We start from the raw sequence: 21,326 nt of genomic DNA, 5'->3' as shown, positions 1-21,326 counted from the left end.
GGCTTTACATGAAACCAGATTGTAAATACAATGGTAATTTAGCAATTACAAGGAGGTATAGTTTAGCATCCAGTGACCAAACAATTACTCATTTGTTCTCTCACTGGCTCTTCAAACCGAGTATGAAAGTGGCGAAAATGAACTATATATCTAATATATATTGATTAAAAGTTAATTCATTATTAAAATGTTTTATGAAGACATACAGTCTTGCAAGATCAAAAAATGCAACAAGCATAACCTGCAAAAAAGCCATGAATTTTACAAGCCAACCTCTATCTTTAAAAATTTCGAACACCCCAAGAATCAAAATGAAGCACACAATTAGAGTAATTTTACATATTTTGCAAATTTTGTAAGACTTTTCTTAACAAACCCACAATTTTCACATGTATTATCTAAAAGGGCAAATTCCCATTTTGATACATATTTTAAAATTTTGTACAGCTGTAAATCTACACATCTTCAAATAGTCTACCTACCAATAATACTACCAGCCGCGTTAAACCCAGAAACTTTTACCCTAAATATACTGATTTAGCAGAAATTCAGAATTTATCAAGAATATCTTATACCAAGAAAGTGACCTACAAATATCTGAAATTGCACCTTTCTCTTGTTTTTAAACCCATATGATTCGCTTTCAACTACTGTTTTGAAGTGTCAAGCAGCTGTTCCACTGTTTGAAATCACGTCGATATATACGAGTAATTTATCTTTCCTTTTTATAACCCAACTCAAATACGTTTTTCAATTGGACGAGAACGTGTCACGTGCAATGGGTCAAAACTCACAAACTCCCTATAGAAACAATAACTTGAACTTTCGACTCGCACGTGATCACGTCGTGCACCTTGAAACCGCAGCAAACTTGTGTGCCAGCCGGCGTCACGAAAGTCATTTTTCACAGTTATTCTACTTTTGAGTTAGGAAGTACAACAAAACACTTACTGAGTGGCCCCACAGGAAACAGTTTTTTTTCTGCACCTTTATAATCTTCATCATACTAATTGACCGCTTCTAAGTAGTTACCGTTTGATATCAACCTAATTAAGTATCTTACAAAGATGAGTGTAAATTGTACTTTTCTATTTCTTTTGTTGTGTCCCCATTGGAGACATTGGTCCTAAATGCACCCCTTATTCCCTTGACAATCAATTGAATGACCTACAATGCGAATAGAAGTGAAAAGTAACATTTTTACTTCATCAGTTGTGTTAAGACCTGGATCACCTCACCCATTCTTGGGCGTCTTTCAGGGACTTGCTCCACACAACGACCTATGAGCCCTTGAAGTCTCGGACAAGGTACGTGTTTTATCTGGTCAGCTATCTGGCCACGTACTGGATACTCTCGGATACACATTTCCAAAACCAGTAAGCCAAAACTGTACACGTCCACCTGGAAAAAAATTATGAAGCAGGACAGCTGAATGTGTCCATACAGTTCATATTTTATTATATGGCGAGTTTCTTCAGTGTCAGGGTGAGTCTAGAATGTAATTTGTGATAATCGGTATTAACATGAATTAATATTTTGCCGACACGGAACAGAGAAGTGGGTGCTAGCGTAGTATGCAAAGGCCCATAATTAGTACGTTTGTAAAAAGAGAAGGTCGAGAAACTTATGGCATTCTACGGTCAGCCTCGCCACTAAAACTTTTGCATAAGGTTTATTTTTATTGTAAAAAAATAACGTTATCTGTTCTCTCTTTCATTCTGTTGTTTATATATCAACCTTAAAACCCCAAAGGTGGTGCCACTGCATTTGGTCTGCCGGGGTACACGGTCCCTATTTTTCCTAATAAGAGGTTTTTGGGGTTTACGTGTCCGGCTTTGCCGCATGTAGGATGTTATTTGATCTCATCCACTTTGTTTTAAGTTTATTGCCACAATTAAAACATATCTTGGGCCTGGCAGACCAACGCGCCCATGCCTCAACCCCCTGACATTTGAGTGTGTTTGGTTGTGTAGTGAAGGCAAAATACGTTTTTTTCCACCACCCCTAGAAAAATCTGGAACACTGAGTACAGGTAATCGTATGAGTTGCAGTTGAGTATTGACACTGATATTTGAAAATTCCCTCATATTTTCACGAGCCTTAAGGTAAATGCTATTTGATAGAATTTTCAAATATTACGAGAGGTGTAAATTCAAATTGCTCGAGCTTTCATATGGTTACTTATTAAACATATGACTAAGAAAATTTCGAAACGAAACACGACGTACTACCGTTTCAATTTGGTCAGGGATTTCTGCCCACCTAAAGACTTAAGATGTTGATGAAACTGAAAGAAGTTCACTAGAATTTCAGTGGGCAGAAAAATTCCTTCATCCAGTAAGATGTAAAGGCAAACAATGAAAAAGATAATGATTTCGAGAGGTTTTATTAAATTTAAGAGAGAATTTGGTTTAGATGGTCTAACTTTATCATCTGAAACTTCAACTGAAATGTCGATAGCCGGCATAAATATATAGTTTTTGGAAAAGATTACATTTCAGACTAAAAGACAATTAAATATATATTTAATACCAGGCCAGAAGTTAATACAATCGAACCTCCACTAGCCGCGCAACTCGCAACAAGTCGGCCACTTTGTTTAGTCACAGCGAACGGTCCATACATTCACTCTTACTTTAACCTCTCTACAACGGCCATTAAAACGCGTCCCAACGACTGACGAACAGTGTATAAAAAAAAACCCATTTCTTTTATTGGAAAAGGTTACAAAACTTGATCTATACGGTGCGTCGTTGGTCTCTGTTTCTGTTTAGTTTCTGTTTTATTGATATATTTTAATTGTGTTACGTATTTACAAGCTACATTAAGCGGCATTTTTTTTAAACATAGAAATGTTGAGCCCCAAGAAAAAAACCGGTGTCATATTACACCCCTACCTCCCCATAACGGCCACCTCTCTACAGCGGCCACTTCCTCTGTCCCCAAGGTGGCCGTTGTGGAGAGGTTCGACTGTGTTAATCTTACAGTTACACCAACAATTTCAATCCCTTCTCCCGCCCCCAGAGTAAGGAAGTACCATTGTTTTCAAGGAGAGTGGCTGTCACTGAACTCCAGTTTTTGTAGTTGTGGCTAACAGGACTTTGGAACTCCTCCATGATGGGATATTCGTCCTTCGCAGATTGTTAGGATGTCCCAATTTGTAATTGCTACATGTGTCGAGTGAGTCACTACGGGGGTAAAAAAGTCTCTCCCAAGAATGCATCAATTGCAACTCAACAACCTGACCTTAAACCATGCATGGACCTCAGGAACTGCTGTCCAATGCTTAAGCAATAGAGCACTTTCCCGTGTTTACATAGCCTCACCTAAACACGAGGAGGGTTGGGAAACTCGAGACAGTTATGCAAACCCGAGACGTAGTCGAGAGTTTGCATAACTTTCGAGAATTCTCCCAACCCTCCGAGTGTTTAGAGGAGGCTATGTAAACACGGAAAAAGTGCTCTATTGCTGTTATAAAATAATTCTCAAAAATACGCGCGAATCTAAAACGTCACAACCGTGTTTACATACTCTCATTTAAACACACCTATCGACCAATGAGAGCGTACGTAGTAGCTCAGTTATTTTATAATTTAAATCTCAGGATAGCTATACCTCCTTACCCAAAAAGAGCATAAAATCTGTAAACGAAAGCACTTACCAGCTCTGAGTATTCTCTAGTGCCTGCTTCTGGAGCAGCGTATAATGGTGTTCCCTGACTAGGAGTCATAACAAGACGACGAAAATTGGCTGCTCCTAAGTCAGACACTTTGGCTATCCACGAATTATCCCACCTCTTAAGAAGTACATTGTCACTTTTAACATCACGATGCACGATGGGAGGTTGATTGCAATGCATATAGTTTAAGCCTCGGGCCACATCTACAGCGAGAGAGACTACCGGTATTTCTTCTCTGTTCAATTGCCTTTGCTTCAGGAGTTGTGTCAAATTACAGTCTAGTAGTTCTGTCACAAGTAAAGGATTTTGATCATCCAATGTTGCGCCCATGAATTGAACAATATTGAAGTGGCGACAGCGGGATGAAATTTCCATTTCACGTTCAAAGAGACTACGATTATGAGATGACAGAATCACCCTGTGAAGCACTTTAACAGCAACTGGGCTACCACGAAATGTTCCTTTTCGAACAATTCCCCAGGACCCCTCACCCAAAACATCGTTGCTTAGGCCAACTTCATTGCGTTGAATGATCCAGGTTCGTGTTTCAGGCTGCTGGAGACGAGCATGGCGCCGCCCCTCTGCTACCCTTTCTACGTGCTGTAAATGTTGCTCAAGATGTTGGAGATGTGCGCTTTGCTGCTGTAATAGTTGTTGAAACTCTCCTCTATCCCGCTGTAATTGTCGTTGAAACTCTTCTCCACACAGTTGTAATTGTTGTTGAAACTCTCCTCTATCCCGCTCTCGGTGGGACCTTTCCAAATCCAGTTGTTGCTCCAGGCTCGTCACTCTATCCAGCAGACGTTTATTCTCCCGTAACTGATTTTTCAATTCTTGACAATTTTTGTCATAACGTTTTTCTTGAGACTCCATTTGTTCTGCAACCCCCTGCAATTTCGCCTCCAACATTCCTCGGGCTTGCTGTGATTCTCTCAACTGCTCAACAACAACACGCATGACCTCGACCTGATTCCGTAATTCACAATCTTTTGCCTTGAAAAAAATAAATATCAGGCCCATATATTAGTAGAGCAGGAAGATACAAAGTAAACACTGATGTCTTTTCTACCAGAAAACTATTTGCAAACAGTTATAACAAGCAATTTCTCACTACATCAGTAAGCTTCACCGGTTAGATTTTTGTCAGACTGATTTATTAGTATTATAAGCACTCCTACTGCGCATACCAAAAAATGTCCAATAAATGAACGAAAAATAAAGAAAGAAAATGCATACTTCATTGACAACGCCTCCAGTGTAGCATCAGTTATATACATATAACTACACCTATGACTATTACTTAGAATTCAAGTTGAAAATTTGGTGCTACTGTCTTGTTTTTCTACTCGGTGTAACAATTCTGCCTTTTCGTGATGCTATGGGTATTTTTACTTAACATTTTTGTAGGTACAAGTGCAGTGCATATTTTTTTTGCCTCACTGGGGCTTACAAATGTAAATTGAAAAGGAGAAACACCAAACGAATTAAAGTTTTAAGTAGTTCCATAACGGATGTTCACGAAGTACAGAAAGAAATCCTTGCCAATGGAAAGAATTTCAAACAAAGCATGAAGTCCTTTCAAATAAACTGTTAAATACGAATCTAGAAATGTAAACAATAACTTTGCACGGATGAACTCAGACTGATTGTTCAAAGTTGGCTTTAGTTCTTTTAGTTTAAACATGCAGCGCTGTAAATGGGCTTTCTGAAGACTGTTGGAAACAAATTTCTTATGCAGTCTTTTTTCCTTTCAATGTGGAAGTCAACGTTTTTGGATGTAGTATTTTACATTCAGAGTTCTTTGTTTACACGTACTTCGTTGCTTTGTCCCAATTGTAGTCTAGGATGACAATGACTAATGTAATGACTTAAGAAAGCTCTTTCTTAGGATACATTTACCTCGACTCAAAAACTTGCCAAACTTGCCAAAGTCTTCGCTTTGCCAAAGTGAAACCGGTTTTATTTGCATGCGGTTATGCAGTAATCAATTTACTCTTTCTTTAAATTGGAATTGGATATTTCAAACTCCTCGCTATCTCAAACTGCTATTTTTTTTACCCCTTCGATACAGTAATATACAATTTTCCTCGTCCTCGACTATTCTGGATTTACTAGATCAGGACATCCGGTCATTACAATGTAATTTTTCAGTGATACAGCGGCCATTTTGAGTTCTACTGTTTCAAATAGCCATAGCTAGCTATTATGGGATGCGTAGAGGGTTACTTAGTATGTATTTGCCCCCTAAGCATCCCATAATAGCTATCTGAAACAACAAAACTCAAAATGGCCGCCGTATCGCCCAAAATATCCATTAAGACATGATTTTGCGGGTCGTGTTGGGTTTGCATTGAAGTCAGGGTTACATGGCAGTTACAATTGGGCATGTATAATTTTTCGATCTGTAGTATGTAATTTAGAGAAGTGCTAGCTGAAGACCATGTGACCAAATAGTGCCCCACTGTGATCACTAGGACTCAAACTAGTGATTTCTACACAGCAGTCAAACGCAAAAATTCAACACACTTTCGGTTTTGTAAGAGTTTGAAGCAAAATTATGCAAGACTTCGAAAAGAAAATGAGGCGATAAACTCTGTGAACAAACATTATTGTTTTTTCTATACATTTGGGGCATACAGACTTAACGTTCTCAGTCATGGCTTGAAAATGTAAGATATTAGACGTTTACATAAGCAGCGGAGGAGTGTGGAGGAGCCAGCGTGGCCGGTGTTGTAATCCGGAGGTCCCAGGCCTCCACACTGCCAATAGCGGGATTTGTTTCTCGGTAGTCCCGAATTCAAATCCCCGGTCACGCTTTGTAAATAGCCAACTGGTCTGCCTCCTGTCAGTTGGGACTTTTAACTATGTTGCGTTTATTTGAAATATTTTGTTCCTTTGTTTCAGTGGCATGCCTGCAAACTAGCTAAGCTTAGTGCTTCTATAGCTAAGTGCATACACCTTATTCCAAAATGGTAGCCAGTTTATTATTCTTTTGTTTACATGGTAATTAGCCCTCTTTGCCTCGTCAACATGTACAAAATACAAAAGAATTTTGAAGTGAAAATGAGGCAAAGAGGGCTAATTAACATGCAAACAAAAGAATAATAAATTGGCCGCCATTTTGGAATAAGGTGTATGAGCACTATAAAAAAGATCTACATTTACATTAGCAGTTTTGGTGGTAAATACGTGCACCCAGTGCGTTTCTATGGAGGTAATTCTTTGATAGTCGATCGTGAGGTTTTTCATAAAATCTCTTTGGATAAAATTTGATGCTTCAAACTCCTGCTCCGTTTCTTGACGTGCTTGAAACAGAATGAGTCTTACGTAAAGTTAAGGTGTTTCTGATTTTACTACTGTAAATTGCATACCACTACTTCTTGTTGCAGAGAGCGAACTTGGCTTTGACAATGAATGTTTACTTCCCTCTCTCGCTGCAAATAAAAGGTAAACTAATGTTTACAACATGTAACATTGGGTGACTTAACACTGGATACTAAAGGCTGGTTTCCATACGATCGCTGCAATCACTACAGAAATGTTGAGCCATCCCTACCACCGCCGGTGTCTAAATGATCCTTACGATAGTCGAGATAGAGCTGAAGTCTATCTCCGCGATCGTTGTCGCAACGATCACTACATACAGACAGACGGACAGACAGACAGACAGACAGACCGACCGATAGACAGATAGACAGATAGACATAAACTTTATTAAATGCGATCGCTACGATATTCTCTGGTTGAAAGAAGCCACCGTGATCGACACAGTTTCTCCACCAGAAGAACTGATATCCATGTTTTTTAAATGGGCCGAACCATCGGACAGCCTCTTACGAGATTAATTCGTAACAACGAAAATCGAGTGGGCAGCAAGCCAGTAAAAACCCATCAGCAGGAATTTCTGTTTCCAAAGTTCAGATCTCCAGTGTAAAGTAGTCTTCCCTGGGGCGGATCCAAGTCTTTAGAGAAGGGGATTCGAGGTACGGTCCGCCAAAGCGGCTCCCCTGAAGGGGATCCAGGCGCATCGTTCCCCGGCAAATTTGTAAAATTAAGCTCCTTGGAAATGGGATTACCGGCATTCTGAGGCCAAATCAGCGTGTTATAATGTCTTATTTTCCTTAAGTTAGGGGGTTGACCCACCCCGCCCCCCCCCCCCCCACCCCCCACCTAGATCCGCTTCAGCTTCCTAGTCTACAGGATCCCGTGCTCAGACTGTTCATGGAGCAGGTAGGAGAAATTGGAAGATGTTTCCAAGCGCAAAAAAGAAACATCAAAGCAGCCTGAAAAACTATACGAAGGGCTCGAACGCTGCCAGCCATGCGTGGCAAGATGATCACTCAACTGATTTTAATAATGCTGGTGTAATCGACAAAGCCAATACCGCGTCCGAAAAACCTTAAAATCCTAGCATACTGCCAAAACTGTCAGCAGGGATAACAGCTCAAAACCGTTGCCCAGGCAATATTCCATCTCATTGTAATTTAGATGCAATTTACATTCTTTTGAGCTTTTTTCACACTTCTGTTGTATTTTAGCTTTTACATTTTTTCGTACTCTTTTCGTATATATTTCCATTCGCGTACAAACATTTCTTATTCACCAAAGGCTATGGACTGATGGCCGAAAGCTCATGTTTTTAATCTTTCAACCAGAGAACGTTTTTACTTCTTAATATTATGTCTTATCCTAGTTACAGCTCCATTTTTACTAATAATACTTTTACCCTAAAATTTATACTCGGTGGTTATTAGATACCTACAAATACCATATACAAGCGTGCATGTAAAGTACCTCTAATGCCTCCTCTAACTGGCGTACTATGATTTTAAGTCGTTCATTTTTTTCCCTCGTATTCTGCAGGAAGAAAGGCATAAGAGTTAAACTGAGAACAAAAACTGCAGATTATAAAATAAGCAAGGTTCTTGTCAAGAGGTAAAGCGAAATTGGTGTAGAGAAACTTAATAGTGACACAGACAGACAACAGGCATCACTTTTTAAAATTCCCTGCCTTTTCCCTGATAAAAAGAAGATTTCCCTGGCCAAATAAATACAAAATGTCATGTCTAGTAGTCCTTTCTACTTTGTTCATTAACACTAATAAGTTTTCAACAAATGGGACTGGTCAAAACGCATAAGGGGGGAGGGGAGGGGGAGAGAGAGGCCGGAGCATTTGAAAATGTGGTAGATAGAAAACACAAGACCCACCCCTTCCATTTGGCACAAAATTGAGTGACCCACCCCTAAATGAAGTTTGAAAATCACATGACCCACCCCCTACTAGACAAGTATAAAACATGACATTTTTGGTTACATAATCCAACAAAATCACATTTTGTTTATGAACTTGTGGCGTTATTTACGTCAAAAGATTTATTTCTCAACAATAACACAAAAGCATCTAAAACACAATATTTCCTTTTCTCTGGCAACTTTCAAGTCTTATCTGTAAACTATATAAAAAAAATGACGTTAACCTTGCACACTCGAGAACCAGGCCCTGGGAAGTGATTCCCAGACCCATGAACATTAGTTCCGTACCCTTGTGTACAAATAGCATGTAGACAGAAGTTTGCCATTTGGTGTTCTTAGATACCAACATGTGGAAAATTTCTCCACTGGGACTCCTTGCTTATTCCGTTTGACTTTTTAGCTTTCGTGTAGGTTCGCATATAATTTGTAAGTTATGTTTTATATAAAGATACAAAAGAGGACTGATAACTTTTTGTTTTTATCTAAAAGTAATTTCGGCTTGACTACAAAACATTTAAAAATGTGTGGCTAACTGTGTTCTATATCTATAGTTGCTGCAGTAAATAAGCATGCCAGAATTTGTTGTTATAATTCAACATCAGTTCAGTTCTTTATGAATACAAAATTTAATCTCTAAATGACTGTGCCACCCTTAAGTAAGAGTCAAAAGTACTTAACAGTCAACAACGATTAGGTACCTGCAACGCCTCTTCCATTGTTCCAGATGTCTTTTCGGGACACCAGTCATGGCTTACCGGCTTGGACGGTAACTTTACTCTCGATCGGTCTAGTCCTGTCACCAGGACCCTTGAGTCAGATGACTGAAAACCTGTTGTGGAAGCCTTAAAGCTTGACCCGTCCAAGGCATTAGCTACACCTTTTCCAAATGTCAAGCCTACAAAGAATAAAGTCAAATCAACTTTTGCCTTAGTCTCCTTAGTAGCCACACCACTGTGTACACCTAACTCCATCACTGCACACAAACACATACCTTTGAAATTTTAGTTACAGTTATAACGAGTCATTAGAAGATTCCTCTTCAAAGCAATATTCACAGGATGGGCTGTCAGATGAAGGTTACTTTGCATCAAAAACATTCTTTTAAAAACAATTAGTTTAAAACACTGCAAAAAATATTTCAAAAGATTGCCAAATGAATAATACTATGCAGTGTGTACATATATACGTGTTTATTTCAAAACTTGCCTGAATTACTGGTAGTAAGGTTCTGAGGAAATACATGGCATGTTATATGCACATATGCTAGATCTCTGAGAAGATCCTTTAATTCATCTGTAGATAGAGGTCCGTGCACAGTTTCATATCTTTCAAAAAGCTTCCTCACTGTTGTTATTCCTGTGGTATCTATTTTGTCCCTCCATAAATCATCAAGTCTTTCAAAGGCATCTTCTTCCTTTTCAAGCGAGTTCAAAACTTTTTCTTTTATCTCTGTAAGATATGCAAAGCTCATCACTTTTGCTCCATTAAGATCGACATTATTCAGGACTGGCTCACAAGTGACGGACCATTAAAGTGCCTATGAAGTAAAAAATTAATTGCTGCTTATTTGAAAGGCTTTTCAAAGTAAAGAAGAATGGCGTTTTCCTTTTTGGAATATCTTTTTTCGTTTTAGAGATATTTACGTTTTCGTACGGAAAGTGATGACGTCATAAGTGGTTCCACAAAAACAGCACAACACTCAATCAAGAATAACTCATTTCATTTTCATTTCATTTTATTTATTTATTCCATTCTAAAATTACAAAGATAAATATAAAGTAGACTAGTAAGAGGAGAAATGGAAAAGGGCAAAAATATAGCAAGCTAATTAGATGCCCTTGTTTAATTGACAAAAATAATTAGGGTAAAAAGTTAACTTAACATAGGAGAGGAAGAGGTATGAATTAATTAATACTGAGCAAAATAATACTAGAAGAGTGCTTTTTTAATACATTTTCTAGTCATTAAGTTACATATAGATACAGGAAGGTCATTCAAATAGTAACATCCAATAACAGTGGGGCAAAATTTCCTTATATTTATTCTGGAGAAACCGGAATTTAAGTGTTGTAGGGATGCACTTAATAACTCTAGAAATATTGAAGCAGTGTTCTTTAAACTTGGCACCAGAAATGTACATCACAAAAGAAACATAATGACATCCATCATGCCATTGCCATGACAACAGTTATGCTGCCAGTTCTGTTTCAATTAAGACTAAAATTCGCAGATTTTATCTTAAACAAGGATCATCCACTCCCACCAATCTAATGGGGAGAGTTAAGACAATATGGGAACCATGTGTGTTCCGAGGAAGACCTTCTGTCCCACTTTAAAAGGTTGCAAATGGGGATATTTGGTTTTTCACAGAAAGAGACTTGAGCTAAGAGTGTTGCCTTGGCAACAACATAGTAGGTGCCATTCTGTTTCTTTTGTGATGTACATTGCTGGTGCCAAGTTTTAAGAACACTGTTTTAATATTTCTAGAGTTATTCTCGATTGATTCTTAAACTTTGTAAATTTTTAAATCTTTAATACTGTAATTAATTTTAGACTCCTTTCCCATTTTGTTTATTCATTTTAATTGACATATTTTTTATCTTTTTTATTCCTTTTGTAACTGAAAAGCCCCTTTGGGGAGTTGCAAATAAAGTATGTATGTATGTATGTATTGAGTGTTGTGCTGTTTTAGAGGAACCACCTATGACCCCATCACTTTCCTGATTTGCATGATACAAAAACGTGAATATCTCTAAAACGAAAAAAGATATCCAAAAAGGAAAACGCCATTCTTCTTTACCTTGAAAAGCCTTTCAAATAAGCAGGAATTATTTTTTACTTCATAGGCACTTTAAGACAACAGTTATCCATCACCAGTTTCGAGCCAGAATTTTTACAAAGAGTGTCTATCAGATGACCAGGAAGGAGGTGATACAGCTCAAATCATAAACAAATTTTGCGCAAACTTGGCTTAAATGTTGGGCTTGGTGAGTGAATAACTATGGCAAAAACAGTAGGTCAAGTTAGGGACACCCTGGCCTGTTGACACATATGGCCTTTTGTATGCATATACAGCCTTACTGTATATGCATACTGTATGCATGTTATTATTTAATTAGTTTTCTCTGTTTTCATACTTCTACAACAAGAAAGAGCCACTGGATTATGCTCTTATCTGGTGCACTTATCAGATTCAAAGTACATGTACTGTAATTCATAACTTCGCCTTACAAAAGGAGCATGTTTAAAAAAATTTAGGTGGCTGAAAACAGTTTCCAGCAGTAAGATTTTGATGGGTCATTATTACCACTCTGTATCACGTGATGCTACAATCATGGTATCAAAAAACTGTCCACTCATCGATGAACACATTCATTTATCATTTTCATGACACAGTAGGTTACCATTATAGCAACAGTATGACCTGCTAAAACCACCCTTAATCAGTGTTTCCGCCAGACTGTGCCATTGCGGGAATCCTGCATTGAAATCAGAGATGGCCCCCAGAAAAACAAGAAAAGGGCCGATTTGGCCCTTTCCTTTCACAAGACTGCAGGCTTAACACTGGCATAGTATTTTAAAAGCCATCCCCTGCTTGATATTGCGGCTGATACAGTTGCCAAAGCAATTACTAAAATTTCATCCTTGGTGACCAAAAATTTGGATTTCTTTGTGTTGATGATCAATAATGGTTATTTCTCACACATCATGTTGTTCTAGAAAATCATATTGAAAGATCTTTGCTTCTAAAACTTTCAACATAAGAAAAGAAGTCAATCTATCCTTTTGCTTTGCTGTATTGATTCTCTCACATTGGAAAATTTCCAAATGGCTGACCGTGTTTGAAATCGCTCTATAATGCATTGCAAACCCTTGATCATTGACTGCATTGTCATGTATGCCTGTGGATTGTTCTCTTGTAATGCACAGATCCTTGGTCCGTGGGTCATTCATCCATTCAATTTTTGTTTAAATTCAGAAATTGAAAATTGCTGTCAATTTTTGATTTTCATGATTTTTTATCATTAAAAATAGGAAAGTGCCAGATCGAAAATATTTTATATTTTTTCTTTCGGTAGAACATTGAAACAAAACTTATATTTTTACTTTAATCCTATCAATAATGAAGAGAAAAATGAAACTGAGCAGCTATTTTGTTTCTCTGACAATGTTGCCGTCAGCTGTGGCATGGCTTAGTTTTTCTGTTTTCGACAGAAGTCTAAAAGTTGAAAATGAAAATTGCAATCAATTTTCAATTTTTGTTTTTGGCCAAAACCTTTCAAGTCGATGACAGAACGACCCCAGAGGGAAGGAGAGGGGTCCATTGCCCATTCCAAAAATGTGAGAGGACTGGGAAAGAGTATGGTTGTTTTCCGTTTGTTTGAAAAACTAAGATACATGTATTCAAATGAAAGATCAACTAAATTTGAGAGTCTTAGGCAAGAATAGAAGTATTTAGAGGAGGAAAATGGCAAAATGATAGCTCTTAAAATATCATCTAAAATAGAGAGTTTGTATGGATTGGGTAGACAGGCCACAAAATTTTAAGGGTTTGTACGGAATTTTGCAACTTTTGCAAGGCTCCCATTTGGACAACTTTCTGCTGAAAACTCTCAAACTTGACTGGGCAGCTTTTCATTCAGTAACATTTCAGATGAAATGTTTAGATTTTCAATCTAATCAATATAAGAAACCCGTCCCAGTCCTCTCACATTTTTGCAATGGGTTATTCGGAAGGTAATTTTTTTACCCCCAACCCCTCCCACAGCCCCACTTCCTTCCCTGCTTAAGTCGCGCTCTCTTTGACTGTCACTTAGTTTTCATAACTTGAGTGGCTGATGTAACCATATCGAGACTTCCTCCTACAGCTTTTTCAGGCATGGCGCCATATTGTAAAACATTGATTGGACTGGACTGGATTTGTTTAAGGAGGGATTGGGCTCGTAAAAGCGAAGACGTGCTTAAAGTTTTAAGAATTTACCTGGGTCTTGGTACATATTAAAGACAAGCTTGGGAGCAGGAAGTTTGGGTCTGTTTATTGGGCAGATTTCAAATTAATGGATGTGCAGTAGACGTGTTGTTTTCAAGAAGTCGAGAAATGAGTGAAACTATACCTAATCCAAGCGACACTTTGAGAAGGGAAATGGAATTCTGAGCAGTGTTAATTAGGCCACAGAGATATCACTGGGTTTCAGAGATTTTGTCTGTTGCCTTATGCCTTCGTGATGGAGTACTCATGTTTTGACTTTTGATGTTTGACTGGTTGGTTTCTCTCTAAAGAGAGACTCTAAAAAGAGATTGAGATGTCCTTTCTCTTGATACCAGTTAATACATCACTTTTCCCGCACTCCCGTGGGCTAAGTATAGACGAAATTCCTACTAGGCTGCCCATCCCTTCAATAATTTAACTGTCATCTCCCAGATTCTGGGAGACAAGTGACCAGACCCAACCAGGGTCTCTCCTCGCTCGCTCCAGGGGGGGGGGGGGGGGGGGTAAGATGAGAGACCCTGGGAACAAGGATGCCCATCCAGTTTAGAGCCAAGGGCTATGCCAGGGCGGGCTTCCTTCTGTACTGTGTTCAGACTCCATGGATAAAGTACACTTTCATTTTCATATCAACTACTTGTATTTCAATAATCACAGACTATTAGCTGAATGTTAACCTTGCGTGTAGTCATACAGCTAAACAAATGCTAGCACAATCACTGAAACACAAATTTTACAGAAGGTGTCAATGGGTTGACCCAGAAAATGTCGGATTTAGTATTGTACATCAAATGTATTATTTTTCCTGATGGTTTTATCCTGGACCTGAATCATGTGTTATCTACTCGAATATCTGATGGTTTATAACCAATGAAATTGGGTGGAATTTAGCTCAGCTCAACAAATTTTATTTCAAGGATATTGTAGAGTTTTCATTCTTCCCTGAATTTTGTTCTCTAATACGTGTTTTGCAAATCCATGCGTTTCATGTACAAATCCAATCCAATCCAACCTAATCCAATATTACAATATGGTGCCGAAAAAGCCTGAGAAAGTCTCGATATGGTTACATCAGCTGCTCCAGTTATGAAAACTAAGACTTTTTTCCTTCTTGGCTTATGTTGAAAGTCTTGCTGCTTGCCATAATGGACACAACTTAGCAACTAAAAGACACAAAATTCACAAAACGTTTCCAAACATCGCGAAAGACCGCGAAGTGACAGTCGAAGAGAGCGTGACTTACTTAAGCAGGGAAGGAAGCGGGGCTGTGGGGAGGGGGCCTGGGGGCAACAAAAACTACCATGTGAATAGACACCTCCCCCTCCCTCTGGGACAGTTTTGTCAATGATTTGGAATGTTTTGGTCGAAAAACAAAAATTGAAAACTGATCACAATTTTCAATTTTTAGACTTCTGTCAAAAACAGAAAAACTAAGCCATGCCACAGACTGCAACATTGTCGGAGAAACCAAATAGCTGCTCAGTTTCATTTTTCTCTTCATGGTTCACAGGATTTAAGTAAAAATATAAGTTCTGTTCCAGTGTTTTACCGAAAGGAAAAAAGTAAAATATTTTCGATTTGGCACTTTCTTATTTTATCATAAAAAATCATGAAAATCAAAAATTGACATCAATTTTCAATTTTTAATTTTCAACAAAAATTGAATTGGCAAATGACCCACAGACCATCCTTCATACTAGTATCTGATTCAAAAGAAACTTCATTGAGTAGAAACACTTCAAAAAGTACTTACTATTAAATTTTATCATAGATCCTAATAACCGCCTTATTTTCCTTGGTACACTGATGCATTTTTCCTTCCGTAGCTTTCAATTTATTGGCCCCTTTCCTAAAAAAAGGGCCTCTTATTGGCCTCTAAAAGAGGTTTTCAGGGGCTACTTTGGCCCTCAAGTAAAATTTCCTGGCTGAAACACTGCTTAATTACAGCTTTATGGGCTTATAATTAAAAAACGGCAAGGTGAAATCCTTTTTATATCATCAAATTTTAATAAGCATGATGGGACGCAACTTTTGGGTAAGTTTTAAAAGAATCTGTATATAAGGTTCAGAGCCACCTTAACGTTTTCCTTATCAAGAGTAGCTAGAACTTTGGAATTGATTTGATTTCTATCAATCTACTCGATGGGAAGGTCTTTCCCACATTAAGTACATGCGTTAAAGCGAGGACTGCGCTGGTATCGCAGAGGTCACGAGTTCAAATCCCATGCTATTCAAGCCTGAATATTTTTAGGCTTAATTTCACAACTGCTTAAGTTGTCTGTAATCCAGCTGTGCCAATGGCCATTCCGAATACAGAATGTTTTGTTCCTTGCACTTCGTTATTGAGGAACGAAATAGATCCAAATTGCAAACTTAGAGTGGATCAAGCATTTATAAATATATAAGGAAAGTGAAACAAACGATTAAGATTCAATTAGAACTGTACATGTAGCTACTGACAGAGACCGTCGTGCTGAAAGAAGAATGCACTTGTCAGTCAGCTGAAATACAAATATGTCGAGATGTAGGAGATTTCAGTCTATACTCCTACCATCATTTAGTAGCCTTCTCTTCAAAGTTCTTGGCTTGATAAAAATCCCACGGTATTCAGACTTCCAGAAAGTGAACAATGTTTTTCCAATTTCAAAAATATTTTTCTGAATTTAACGACAATTCTTGGATTTGCAAACTAGTTTTGGATTTGTAAAAAAATATATCTGTGGATCCAATAGTTTTATTGGTAGATTTGGAACTGCAGTTTTTTTATTTTACCAACTCTTTAAGAAAGATATGCAAACAAAAATGTGATTTAACCTATTTTTTTTTGGATTTGAAAAATATTTTGGGATTGTCCCCAGTATTAGCTCCTATACATTAAAAGGAAGTATGACTCATTGTTCAAATTCAACTGAATCAAAACAGTTAATACACATGAGTATCAGTCAGTCAGGTATATAATATCACATGTTTTGTGGAGTATAGCTTAAGCCAGCAATTCTGCTTGGTAAATTGGTGCTACGTTGTAGGCCTGCAGGGGGGAGAAATGTTCATGTAAGGCAATTCAGTGTAAAAAGAAAAGATGTAAGTAATCTTCACTATACTCAATCAGCCCATTTTTACAGGGCTGAATTATGTGCCTGTATGTCACTCTGACTTATACCCATTGTCATTGCGAACAGACTTAAGAATCAATTCTCTTAAGATCACTTTAAGGCAGTTATATTAAACATAATTCATCAGTGAGTTTACTACTTACCACCCATATCCTTCAAAGGCAGCTTTAGTTTGTCATTTTCCACAAGAGAAAAATCTATAAAAGGCAAAACCATTTATTTAAAATAAGAAGACAAAAAATTGTACTATGCAGGACTAAAAAAGGTTCCTGAACCCTTCCTTAATCCTAGCCTAGTAATATTCTGTTAAGCTGGCTACAAATATGACTGTGCAATAGGCTGGGGTAGTAATTAATCACTTTTGAAAGTTATCACTTAATTAAACAAAAGTCCTCTAGGAGGACATGTGGTTACTGGATATGTGAATAACCTCAACAATTATTATGGTGCAAATAGAGTTGCAACTTAGGAAGTTTTAGTTTTATTGCAAAGTATTGCTTTTTTGCGTGCTTGACATTAAATGTCCTCCATCACTGTGGGCAGGATAATGGGGAACTTTGGACCTTTCTTATTATTATTATTGAAGCAAACACTTCTGATCTGCCAGTATTTTAATAAAGAATCCAGAATTGACCAGTTTAGATACATAAAAACTTAGCCTAAAACAAAAGACCTCAGTACAAGGCTCTGGGGTATAACTACAGAGTTGGTCAGGTTTATTCCCCAGAGCCTCATGCTGAGGTCTATTGTTTTAGGCTGAATTTTAATACATTAAAATTGGTCTATTTCCATATTCATGAAGAAATTATGCAAATGATCATATTGACCTGGTTCAGATGGCTTTTTGCAAAAAGAGTGTTTTAGAATCTTGTCAAGGAATCCTGACTTTGGGTGAACATTTCAATTTCCATCTGCAATTGAAACATTAGTATTTGTAACAAAACAAACTTCACATCAAGATTCCGGGTAGTATGAAAAAATGAAAAAAACATTGATTTTCAAAATATGCACAATATTTGCTCAATAGATGATTTCAAGGTACATAACAATAATTGTATTTCTGATCAAAAGCTTTCGGAAACCACAAGAAGACCTGCAAGATTCTTTGAGAACAATATTTTGACACACTTGGTGAAAGCTGTGCCTGGTTGTAATGATCAAGAAAGAAAGATCCAAAACTAAGTAAACATTGCCTACTCACCAAGATATCCCAAAATTATGTATGTCACTAATAATGTCCTACATTTCAACTCAGCGACTGGTCAGATATTGTAGACATTCATAGCTCCAACCGTAGGAAGGTATCCATATACATGGACTTGCTACAAGCAATTTAGAAGGATCATGTGTACTTAAGGCATCTGTCGGCCGAGTATCGGTCGATACTATTCGCCAATATGTCGACCGACACTCGGCCAACATATCGACCGACATCAACAGACACGCATGTTGGCTGACACTCGACTGATACTTCCCCAACACTCAGCCAACACTTGGCCAATACTTCACCGACACTCGGCCAACACCACACGCTCATTTGGTCAGCTCTTGTTGCTGGTCGACTTCTATCTTCTCTACTCAAATATTAAATAATCTTCTCTAGTCTTTTGAGAGGGTCTTTAGGAGGCCCTCATCCATTTTTGACTCTTCATACCGGCAACGTTCTTCTATCTCAATGACTGTTTTTTCCAGCTATGATTGTCGAGACCTCAAGTTGCATTAGATATGTATTCGAAATGACGGCAGTTTGAGCTGCATCCTCACTCCATCAACACATGAGCATAGACGATGGAGCTTCTTGTTTCGCGTCTCCTGTGGGTAAGGAGACGGCTGCTATTTCAGCAAAACAACAGTTAGCAATACACCAATACCACCAACAGTCCACCGATGCACCACCAACTGTTGATCGCAACACATCAGTCGAGGTGTCAGCCGAGTGTCGACCGACACTCGGCCCACTCTCAGTCGAAATGTCGACCACGTATTGGCCAATATCTCACCCGACTGTCAGTCGATATATCGGCCAACAGCATCGGCTGATACTCAAGCGACAGATGCCTTAAGTACACATGATCCATTTAGAGTTGTCATGCTCATAATCTCAAATCACTCACCCTAATTACATGATTTTGGAACTGAGTGGTCACCTGAGGTGAAACAATCACAAAATAATAATATTTCTGTTATTGATATGATTTGATGATGGTTAGTACATACACCAACAGAAAAAGCACTGGCAGAAAAACATTTGCAAACTAAACTTGACTTGGATATTTTGACTGATAGTTATGGTAGTAATTGCACTTCACATGCTTTTTTCATGTATTTCATCTTATATATATTTTATGCAGTTTTATCTTGTTTTTATAATAGCTTTTAATATAAATCTACCAGCGTTCTATCACGAATGCCATTGTCTAATTGGCTACACTACTACTATCTATTCTGTGATAGATAGTGAGTAGCTAGTGTAGCAGTGTGCGCTTGTTAACAAAATGACAGCCGCTTCTTTGCATTTTCAAGGTGTCTGTGAAGAGTAATTAGATAAAGTTTTGATCGACTAGTAGATTTATTCAAAAACAATTAGATTATTCGCAGCCCGAGTAAACTATCACGTGATAGAAATCTCAAGCTCATAATCTAATTGTTTAATAGATCTTGCTATTTTAATCCTTTATGTTAAAGTGTCCACATTTAGTGGTTTTGTTACTGCTATTTTAGCCCAAGACTTAAATAAAGTTACTTACTTACTTTTACTTTACTGCCATAAGTAATGATGAAATGGCCTGCCTAACTAGTATAAAAAGTCCAAATTTATGCTTCTGAGGGTTTTTAAAGTTTAAAATCCAACAAAAAAGCCGTGCCAAATATTCCAGTAAACACCAGCTGATTATCTAAAGCTTGTAAGTCAACTCAAAGGGCAAATGATTTGAGAACAAAACAACTGTAAAAGCTTCAATCTCAACAACCTATCCTGTCAGAGTGAGACTATAATTATAATTTGTAAAAGTACCAGAGCCCAAGTGAATTTCACAAGCCTAAACGTATGGTTTTAATAGCACCCTGAGAATTCTCTTATCTCTATCACAAAAAAACTATACTAAAAGCTCATTAAGCAACTTTTGCGTCTATTACAAATGGGTCGGCATGTACAGGAACGCTTAGGAAGCTAATACGTAGTTTGTGTTTAGATACGTTTAGTATTAAATCGCCAATACATCAAATTCACTTATATTGATCTCCATCGACCATGAAATATCGTTATATAGGGACGTCTTAAAAGGTTCAATGGTTTCTAAACAGTTTACACTTAAACACGACCATGAGCTGACTATGACTGGCCAACACGTTATTAACTTGAAATCGGTACTTCAGTCGAATGTTAGCTTAAGTTCTTACAAGTTATGTCAGACTATCATGAGTCATGACTTCTTCAGATATAACTTAGCTTACCTCAGGCTCAGTCCTAACGAAAATTCCGATTGGAGACGGAGCAAACCAGGACATAAAGAAATGAACCCACAACAACAACAGTCACAAGAGCTAACTAATTCTCCAACCGACAAATTTCGTCTCTGTCAGTGGAAGATCGGTATATACTTCATGCTAGCATGCATATAGAGCACTTTATGTTTATACCATATATGGTATATCGTAATATGGCAGAAAGATTAACTCACCTACACTTCCACACATTTGTATTCATTGACCCTCACCTTTATGCATTCGTCTTCACATTTATTCACTCTCCTTAACTTTTATTCACATGTATTCACTCATCCTCACTTGTACGCACTTTCTTTCACTTGTATGCACCCTCCTTCACTTGTATGCACTCACCTACACCTGTACGCACTTTCCTTCACTTGTATGCGCTCACCTTCACTTGTATGCACTCACCTACACCTGTACGCACTTTCCTTCACTTGTATGCACTCTCCTTCACTTTTATGCACTCACCTACATCTTTACGCACTTTCCTTCACTTGCATGCGCTCACCTTCACTTGTACACACTCACTTTCACTTGTATATGCACTCACCTTCACTTGTATGCACTCACCTTCACTTGTATTCACTCACCTTCACTTGTATGCACTAACCTTCACTTATAAAAAATTCCCTTTGAGTCAGCCACATTTTTATTATTGCTGCCCAGTTTGGGGTGGTATGAATAATCCATTAATTGAAAAACTTCACAAAATCGTGCTGCTAAGGTTATAACAAAATCTAATTATAAAGTCAGTTTTTCTCCTCATCTGGATTCACTTAGCTGGGAAAATTTGACAAAGCAG

The 21,326-nt window shown here is 37.9% G+C and overlaps 1 protein-coding gene across 3 annotated transcripts; it reads right to left on the bottom strand.

Annotated features, from left to right (window-relative positions):
* Positions 1–220: 220 nt before the first annotated feature.
* LOC145482246 (uncharacterized) lies at positions 221–20,931 on the bottom strand. 3 transcript variants are annotated; one of them, XM_081460896.1, is made up of 10 exons: positions 20,486–20,931; positions 19,147–19,179; positions 17,860–17,943; positions 17,176–17,229; positions 10,139–10,381; positions 9,631–9,827; positions 8,474–8,536; positions 7,051–7,113; positions 3,662–4,672; positions 223–1,401 (listed from the first exon to the last, which is right to left on the bottom strand). In XM_081460896.1, exons 4-10 carry the CDS (start codon positions 17,180–17,182, stop codon positions 1,201–1,203), a joined length of 1,785 nt encoding a protein of 594 aa, XP_081317022.1. In that variant the 5' UTR covers positions 17,183–17,229; positions 17,860–17,943; positions 19,147–19,179; positions 20,486–20,931; the 3' UTR covers positions 223–1,200. The 3 variants fall into 3 exon arrangements, with proteins under 3 accessions (XP_081317020.1, XP_081317022.1, XP_081317021.1); XM_081460895.1 differs by lacking the exon at positions 20,486–20,931 and having other exon boundaries at positions 17,860–20,461; XM_081460894.1 differs by lacking the exons at positions 17,176–17,229; positions 17,860–17,943; positions 19,147–19,179; positions 20,486–20,931 and having other exon boundaries at positions 221–1,401; positions 10,139–14,419.
* Between the last annotated feature and the right edge of the window lie 395 nt (positions 20,932–21,326).

Source organism: Orbicella franksi, chromosome 3 (assembly GCF_964199315.1).
Source record: "Orbicella franksi chromosome 3, jaOrbFran1.1, whole genome shotgun sequence".
NCBI classification, from domain to species: domain Eukaryota; kingdom Metazoa; phylum Cnidaria; class Anthozoa; order Scleractinia; family Merulinidae; genus Orbicella; species Orbicella franksi.
Note: the sequence above shows the minus strand (reverse complement) of the source record. Positions and strands in the feature narration are given on the sequence as shown.

Bases quoted from the DNA above. Each gene is read 5' to 3' on its own strand.
- LOC145482246 (XM_081460894.1), bottom strand. From the start codon at position 10,403: ATGAGCTTTGCATATCTTACAGAGATAAAAGAAAAAGTTTTGAACTCG. The intron at 4,673-7,050 runs GTATGCAATTTA...ATTTTTTTCAAG, and splicing joins CTCTGCAACAAGAAGTAGTG to GCAAAAGATTGTGAATTACG. The intron at 1,402-3,661 runs GTAAGTGCTTTC...ATTTTTTTCCAG, and splicing joins CTAGAGAATACTCAGAGCTG to GTGGACGTGTACAGTTTTGG.